This window comes from Egretta garzetta, unplaced genomic scaffold (assembly GCF_000687185.1).
Source record: "Egretta garzetta isolate BGI_Z169 unplaced genomic scaffold, ASM68718v1 scaffold325, whole genome shotgun sequence".
Taxonomy (NCBI): Eukaryota; Metazoa; Chordata; class Aves; order Pelecaniformes; family Ardeidae; genus Egretta; species Egretta garzetta.
Window position 1 is genome coordinate 2,966 of NW_009259833.1, and position 8,919 is coordinate 11,884.

The following is an 8,919-nucleotide window of genomic DNA, read 5'->3' on the forward strand; positions in this document are numbered from 1 at the left end:
TCCAGGTGGGGTCTCACTGGGGCAGAGCAGAGGGGGAGGAGAACCTCCCTCGCCCTGCTGGCCACGCTCCTCTTGATGCACCCCAGGATGCCCTTGGCCTTCTTGGCACCAAGGGCACCCTGCTGGCTCATGGCCACCTTGTCCCCCACCAGGACTCCCAGGTCCCTCTGGGCAGAGCTGCTTCCCAGCAGGTCAGCCCCCAGCCCGTACTGGTGCATGGGGTTCAACCTCCCCAGGGGCAGCACCCAACAGTTGCCCTTGTTGAATTTCATCGGGTTTTGTCCCGTTGGACTCTCTGGAAAGCCTTAGCATAACCTGGAGAGGGCAGAGAGGAGCGGATGCCCGCGGCTGGACGTACCTGCGTCGGGTGGGAAGGGGTTTGGTGCGGTCACCGTGCCCCTGCCCTGCTGGGATGGCCCGCGGGCGTGCGGGCTGCTGCCATTGCTTGCGGGACAAGGAACCGGCCTCAGCTGCGCTGGCTCCAGGGGGTCGCAGAACTCAAACGGGGTCCGGCCAGCCTGCACGGCCTGCCCGCTGTTCATCGCTACAGATTCATTACGTTAGAAAAAAAATAAAGGAAAAAAGCACAAGTCAGATCTCTTCCCAAGGCTCGTTGCAAGATCACCGGCACTCAGCAAAATCCTCACCCTGCCAGGGAGGGAGCTGGCGTCGGTAAGTTTGGAGGGTGAGAAGGGGGTTGTGGTGGGATGTCACCTCGCCTAAAGCCAAAGGCTCTGTCCCACGCGTGGCTTGGTCACCCGCAGCCACCCTGGGGGAGCCACCCCGGGTGACAACAGCCCCCGGGCAGCACCGCAGCTCCTGCACGCTGTGCCACGCTGTGTGAGGGTAAGGGGATTCAGGAGCCGGGCTGGCACCCCAAAACCAGTAGCTGGAGCTTAAAATAATCTGCTGGGCATAAAAACTAAAAATAATCAACTGAAAGAAAGGCAGGGGGATGGGGGCTGCATCTGTCTCCTGTGTGTAGAGAGGTTTTGGGTGCTGCTAAGAGCGGGGTATCAGGACCAGAGTGAATTATAGAAGCTGAAGTGCAGCTCCCTCGCTGGATGTAGCCGCATGGACCAGGCTCTGCTCCCTCCAGGGGCGACCCCAGCCCAGGAGCCGAGCCCCTCTTATGCCCGGCAGCTGGAGGGGAGCCTCGGCAGCGCTGCTGCCTTGCTGCCCGTGCAGCTCTTGTCTATCACCTGCTGGCTTTAAATCAATTAAAATGATGTCATTAGGCCTTGCGTTATTCTGATTTTTTATTTAGGTAGGTTTTTGCATGATCAACTGCGGTTTGCTGTCGGGGAGCACGTCTCAAATGCTCACGCTGAATTGGAAAATGAATGTAAGAGGCAGCCTCGCAAGCGGGCGGCCACCAGCCATGGCTGGCAGGAACCCCTCTCCCTGCCAAGCAGCACCTCTAAATCCTCAGGGACCGGCTTAGGGGGGCAGCACTGCCACCCCGCAGGAGTTAAACCTGCTGGCTGTGCCTCCAGCGAGGCTCGTGGTGGAGCTCCTCGGCAGTGACCGCTATGTGATCTGCTGGCACCCTGGAGGGCAGCAGTTGGCATTTCAAGCACAGAATCATAGAATCACTTTGGTTGGAAAAGACCTTTGAGATCATTGAGTCCAACCTTTAACCTAACCCTGCCATCCCACCCTGCCGCAACCGTGCTCATCCTCCTCCCCGCTCTGACTTGGACGCAGGATTCCCTTTCCTCCACCGGCAATGAGCCCCGCTCTTAATTCCGTCGGAGCATTACGAGCGCTGCCGCTGCTGAAGGTACCAACCATCTCCATCCCGGGACAAGCGGGTCCTTGGCAAGGAACTATTCATCCCGAGCGATAAACCTAGCGATGAATTCGGCTCGGAGGTGATGGCTGAATGGGTCCACAGCTATGGGGCTGACAGCTCCCTTTCGCTCTCCAGACAGGTCCCCGATGGAGGGGAGGCACAGCACGGCCCCCCAGTGCCTCTGGGCACCCTCACTCAATCACCCTTCATAGAATCAGAATCGTTTAGGTTGGAAAAGACCTTTAAGATCATCGAGTCCAACCTTTAACCTAACCCTGCCATCCCACCACTAAACCCTGGCCCTAAGCACCTCATCTGCCCTTCTTTTAAATACCTCCAGGGATGGGGACTCGACCCCCTCCCTGGGCAGCCCATTCCAGAGCCTGACAGCCCTTTCTGTGAAGAAATTTTTCCTAATGTCCAACCTAAACCTGCCCTGGCGCAGCTTCAGACCATTTCCCCTCGTCCATCAGACCATTCCCCTTCCAGCGTCCATCTCTTACGCCCTACCCTGTACATCTTCTGTTGGCCGACACTCCGATTCATGAGCCCCCAAACTCTTCCCCTATGATTTACCGCAGGCAGGGTGACATTTCAGCCCATAGCACTTTGCACCAGAGCCTGCCTGCAGCTCACAGAGGGTTTTTTTTGGGGGGGGGGTTAGAGACCCCCAGGCCATCGCTCGGCAGCGTGATGCTTGAGCAGGGCCCTTGGAGGGTCCCCTCGGAGCACCCACTGCAAATCCAGCCTCCCAGGTGGGCTTCAGCCTACTTCACGGCACGATTTTGGCCATGTTCACATGACCGTGTTGCTTTTCCTTCTGCTACGATGCTCCTACCCTTTTAAAGGCTCTGCTTCTGCAACCCGAGTCCTCCGAAAATATCCCAGCCCTGCCTGCCAGAGCCGCCTGACGGGCTTCTCACTGGGCTGGAACCCAAAACCTCCTCATCTCCATTTGCTGAATAAGTAATGGGACAATTATCCCTCCCTGGGTAGGATGTGGACCAGCAGCTAACTGGTTTGTACTGGGCCCTGTCCTGACGCTCGGTCTTCCTTCCCTCTGCTCTGAAAGCTCCAAGACTCAGTGCGATTTGCAGCGGCAGCGACACAGGGGATGTGACAGATAATTACATCCATGAAAAATCAAGCGTGGGATGGGAAAAACCCCCTGGGGCTGGGGCTGGCTCCAGCACGCCGCCCCGGGGATGCCGTGGTAGCAACGGGGGAGCATCCCTTGCACCACAGGGCTTGGGGCTGGCACAGGGACCTCCATCATGGGGACGTCCATCACGGGGACGTCCATCACGGGACATCCATCATGGAGACATCCATCACGGGGACGTCCATCATGGGACATCCATCACAGGACGTCCATCACGGGGACGTCCATCAGGGCAAGCGCGTGGCATGGGCTCTGAGCGAGCATGCCGCGATGGCAGGAGCCACTGCGTGCACTCATTTGGGCAAATTTCTGCCTTCCCCATGGCGGATCTCAGCGGTTCGCTGGGAATAGCTGGGCCTCTGTTACCGCCCAACCTGGGGAAGCCCACCCTGAGGAGCCCCAGCTCGAGCCTCCAGCCATGGGGTCCACATAGGCTTTTGCTACTTAACACCCTGAATTTATGATTTGCCTGCAGGCTCCTTCAGGAGAGAAATCCTAATTTTTTCTTTGGTAAAACCGCTCACTTTGGAGAAAAATCAGGTCTTTTTTTTTTTTTTCCCCCCACACTTAGATAAGAGGTCCTGATGCCGCACCTGAGCGCATTCAGTCTCAAACCCCTGTCTGGAAGCAACAGCCATGCTTTGAAATCTCAAACACCTCCAGCTGCGCCGGCCTGCTCCCTCGTGACCACGCACGCATCTTGGAGGGACAGTATCCCTCTCCTCCTGCTCCCATCACGGCTGTTGGCAGGGGGGCCCGGGGGCGGGCCTGCCAGCATCTCCGGTTTGACGGCCACGCCGGCCACGCCGCTCTCGTTTCTCTCCGGTCCGCACAAGCCGGGCAGCTGAGCCGCCTTCTCCAGCGAGGGCAGGAGCTGGTCCAGCTGCTCCAGTTCAGCAGCAAACTAAGGAAGGAAAAAAAAAAATCAAATCACAGGGCGATGGCTGAGCCCAACCTCAGCGAGACCAAGCGTGGCTTTCGCCTGCACGCAGCCCCCCCCCTCCCTTTGCTCGCCGAAATGCATCTCGCATGGATGGAGAAGCAACCCCGCGTCCCTCTGCCTGGCCAGGTGCACACCCCGGGGGGACAAGGACTGGCCCCCCGCCGCGCACGGGTCCCCACCCCGGAGCCCGGTCCTCGGCAGCAGCTTCGAGATGCTCGCGCGTTGCAATTAGCAGAATTATTAACGGTACGTATAACCGCCAGCTATTTAAAACAGGAGCTAATTTGCTTTGTTAATATACCCAGGCTTACGCTGAAATGATAATAATAAAAAAATGGTCTGTTCTAAAGAAACAGAAGTGACTTTTTGGAACAAGTGTCCAAAAAGCAACGCTGGCCTCGGGCATGTAATTACCCTCAATGGGCTAGTAAAATACCATTCAGCTTTTCCAGCCTTCATCAGTGCTAAGAGTGGAAGTGTAGATGTTTAGCCCGAGGCCTCAAATAAATGGGAAAGTTACTGGGAAAGGGATTTGCACCAGTGGCTGTAATAGCGGTGCTGCAAAGCAGCAGGTTGGGATTAAAGGGGCTGAGATAAACGAGCTTTGGCTAAAAAGAAAAATATCTCCAGGGAAGCTAAAATGCTTTGAAATCTAAGGACTCGTACCGCTTCCAGAAGAGCTGCCCCTCGGCGTTAGGGAAAGCCTGGCCATTAACACGGGGTAATTAATAGACAACTTGATAGCACTAGGGAAAAATCTTTGTATTTGGTGGAGGGAATGATGCTCTGGTCTGGAGAAGATGGAGAAATCTGGCAGGAACTGGGTTCTGGCTTCGACAAGAGGCTCTGCCATCAGCCGACAGCCCCTGCCCGTGATCAATAGCTGGGGGTGGCGGGGCGCCCGGGAGCGCCCCCTGCGCTTCCCCGGCTGACGGAGCAGCGGTAAAGACCTCTCACCGAGGCGACAGCTTTGCCCCTTGCCAGTAGAAATCATAGAACCACTTTGGTTGGAAAAGCCCTTTGAGATCATCGAGTCCAACCTTTAACCTAACCCTGCCATCCCACCACTAAACCCTGGCCCTCAGCACCTCATCTGCCCTTCTTTTAAATACCTCCAGGGATGGGGACTCCACCACCTCCCTGGGCAGCCCATTCCAGAGCCTGACTCATGGGAATTTTCTCCCTAAATCCTAGCGGGAAATAGTTCATAGCTCAGAAAAAATCCTCCAACCCGGCGGCGATCCCAATCGCCACTGCGGCTGTCTCCAGCTTCCCCTCCACGATGCGCGGGGCGGTGCATCGTGAGGGCAAAGCCCGGGGCGGCTGCAGGAAGCTCCACCTTGGGATGGACCCTCCAACAACGGCGGCTCCATCGAAACCATGAGCCCAGTCCAGCATCCAAGACCCAAGAGACCCCGCTCATGGGGTCCGACCACATCGGAGATTTCCTTCCTGACCTTCACCGCTCTTTTTCCCCCCCTTCCCTCCAGTCTCACGCAGCACCGGGGTAGACGACTGGAGATTTTTAATATGCGCGACAAGGCATGCGCTTGTTTTTCCTTTACAGTAGCATGTTGTGAATTAAACGATGTTTAGACACCACCGATGATGAAAAGTGCATGGCGAGCAGCAGGCATCAATATTACAGTGTATAATGGACTAAGCAGTCTCTTGCTTTTCCCCCATATCCTTTCCACCAAATCCTAACCTCAGAGCCCTGAGAAGCAGAATATCCTCCTAAACCCAGGCTCACAGGGAGAATTAAAGGCGGCAAATTTGACTCCAGCAGCAGGCTCTGCATCTCGGCTCTTCCAAAGAACGTCATTTCTTGAGCAAGCAGAACTTTAAAGCTCAAGAGAGAACCGAAGCAAATGGGAGACATCCACGATACAGCAGAAATACATCTCCTCAACTCCATCTCCTCCTGCAGGGGAGGTCACTTTGGAGGCAGAGGGAGAAGAAGGGCACAGAGGGAGCTGTGGACATCCAAAATGGACGCCAAGCAGAGATAAATCGGGGAGTAGTGAGGTTCTTGTGCTGCTCGTTGGGTATGTGAAGAGGTTGGAGGATGGAGAGGTGGGAATGAAGGACACGTGAAGGCAGCAGGGATCTTAGCAGTTGTTTTCTGGAGCACCTGGAATCTGCACCCACTTTAATGGGTATTTGATTCCTCCTCCACATCTAGAAAACACACAGTGCTGGAGGGCTGGAGCAGCTTGGGCCATCCAGTCATGCCCAGAGAAGGCTCAGACCTCCACGAGCCATTTCTGACCCAGATGGGCAAGAAAACCCACGGGGTGCAAGGGATGGAAACACGGGGTGGCTGGATATTTCTGAACAGCTTCTTCTTCCCCAACCTCCAGCTCCCGGCAAAAGCAAGGTTCCAAAATCAGTGGCAACCAAAAGGCAAACCAAAGGACACCATCTCATCTCTGCCCTTCCTCTGGCTCGTAGGATGCCCCATGTGTGAAATCAGCTTGGTGAGGAGGTCAGGGATGCTTCCAGGTGGTACCCACCCAGCAAACCTTCATCCATGGCTGGACCTTCACGTGGAATGGAGGCATTACTCCTCCCAAGACACTTGGGCAACAAAATACTTGCACAAATTAAATAATCCCATGATTTTATGGCAAGCTTCAGATCATTTGAATTTTCTGTGGAGCCCTGGCTCCTGGTGGCTGCTATTTCCATAAGGATCTCCAGCTCTCTGTCATCACTCCTCTTTTTTTCTTCTTTTCAAGAAAAGGACTCTACCCTGCTTGCAAAAACAAGCTGAAATGTAGACTGAGACCAAAAAGCAAACAAAAAAGAAGGCAAAACTTTATGTTTCATGGAATCAGAGAATGGTTTGGGTTGGAAGGGACCTTTAAAGGTCATCTAGTCCAACCCCCTGCCATGGGCAGGGACTTCTTCTACTAGAACCCATCCAACCTGACCTTCTACTCTGCCCCGGTGAGACCCCACCTAGAGCTCTGGGTCCAGTTCTGGGCTCCCCGGTTCAAGAAGGATGAGGAACTCCTAGAGAGAGTCCAGAGGAGGGCAACAAGGCTGATGGGGGGACTGGAGCATCTCCCCTAGGAGGAAAGGCTGAGGGAGCTGGGCTTGTTCAGCCTGGAGAAGAGAAGGCTGAGAGGGGATCTCATCACCACCTACAAATATCTCAAGGGTGGGGGTCACGGGGACGCAGCCAGACTCTTCCCAGTGGTGCCCAGCGCCAGGACAAGGGGCCATGGGCACAACCTGAAGCAGAAGAGGTTCCAGTTGAACGGGAGGAAGAACTTGTTGACTGTGAGGGTGCCCGAGCCCTGGCCCAGGCTGCCCAGGGGGGCTGTGGAGTCTCCTTCTCTGGAGATCTTCAACCCCCGCCTGGACGCTGTCCTGTGCCCCCTGCTCTGGGTGAGCCTGCTTGGGCAGGGGGGTGGCACTGGGTGAGCTCTGGGGGGCCCTGCCCACCCCGGCCATGCTGGGATTCTGGGATTCCAGTGATGGAGCATCCATGACTTCTCTTTGGACGACTCCTCCATGCGTGTGGACAGTGGAGGGAGCTGAGCGCTCCCAGGTACTGGCAGAGCTGCCTGCTCCCCAGCACCCTGCTCAAGGGCAGATTTAAGACAGTGTGACCTGAAGGAAAGTTTTCTCTTCCCCTACCTGAAGTTCAGCTCATGCCTGGAAGCGCAAGGATGAAGAGTCCCTTTCAAAACTTTGCTTTTTCTTTTTTTAACTCTTTCAATTTTTTTTAACTCTTGTCATTCCTATTAGCTCTTTCCCAAGCCCTACCCAAATATTGTTTGTTCTCACCCCATGAACAAGTGGCTCCAAGCAAACCTGGGGCGTTTCCATAGGGTACATCCACAGAATCATAGAATCGTTTTGGTTGGAAAAGACCTTTAAGAGCGAAAGGATGCAGAAAGGAAATAATTCCTTCCAGGCAGAAGGTGAGCTGCAGAGCCTGTCCCACAATTAATATCACTCCTAATTGACATTTTGATTCTTCAGAGAAGAACACATGAGAACAAAAACCTAGCAAGCGCTAGATTTTATTCGAAATGGCAGCTCCCCCTCCCCACGCGGCACCAAAGCAGCCAGTAACAGAAAACATGTGGAAATGAAACTCGGTCCTTAGCTGCTGAGCAGTGTGTTCCGTGCTCGAAAAACACGTTTTAAGGCTCAGCAAACCCTCTCCAGCCTCTTTTATTAACTCTTTGGAAGCACTCAGTATGGTCCAACATATAATCCTGACGCTCTCCAGCTGCCTGGGGAGGGATACTTGGAACCGAAAAGCCATGAAGGAGCCTAAAAATGCTCGGCTGCTTCCAACAGTGCAGGAGAGGGGCTTATAAACACAGCCAGGCTCGAGTCCTCCGAGCTCTGTGTGCCTGTTGGCGAGCAGAACTCAATTAGCACAGCCTCGTTTAATTAATAGGGCTTTCTGCCCTCTCTGAAGGATAGAATACCTGGAACCATCACTGATGGTCAGCAAAGAGCCTACCTGAATCCCTGGCTGGCGAGTGAATCCTGCACGTGGATGTCTGGGAGACCAGGCAAGCAAAGCTCTTCCCGTGCCCCAGCGTTTTGCCTAATTTTGGCTACAACCGCACTCCCCGACACGCTCCCAGTGTGGTGAAAGCAGGTTGGGGTGGCTCCGTGCAAGACCCCGTGCATCTCCCAGGAGGATGCTGTGCCTTCCACTGGGGCATGGTCGCGGGTACCCAGCCTACGGCAGGTTCACTGCCCACCTGCAGGCTCCCATGTGCCTCCCCAAATGAGCACATCTTGACTTGGGCCTTCCTCATCTGGAGGCACGTTAATCTAGATGATGGATCTCAAAGGGGAAATGATAGGACGAGGGGAAAGAGCCTCAAGTTGTGCCAGGGCAGGGTGAGGTTGGCCATGGGGAACAATTCCTTCCCCTTGGGGCTGTCAGGGGCTGGAAGGGGCTGCCCAGGGAAGGGGTCGAGTCCCCAGCCCTGGGGGGATTTAACAGCCGGGCAGAGGCGGTGCTGAGGGCCGGGGTTTGGG

At 55.2% G+C, this 8,919-nt stretch overlaps 1 protein-coding gene across 1 annotated transcript in view; it reads right to left on the reverse strand.

Moving 5' to 3' along the window:
* Positions 1–358: 358 nt before the first annotated feature.
* LOC104127265 (nuclear receptor coactivator 1) overlaps positions 359–8,919 on the reverse strand; it is a gene marked incomplete at its 3' end in the record, with an annotated part of 123,325 nt that continues 114,764 nt past the window's right edge. Inside the window, exons 11-12 of the mRNA XM_009639920.2 lie at positions 3,696–3,861; positions 359–544 (exon numbers count right to left, since the gene is read on the reverse strand). Coding sequence (XP_009638215.1) covers positions 359–544; positions 3,696–3,861 — 352 coding nt within the window. The remainder of the gene's footprint in view (positions 545–3,695; positions 3,862–8,919) is intronic.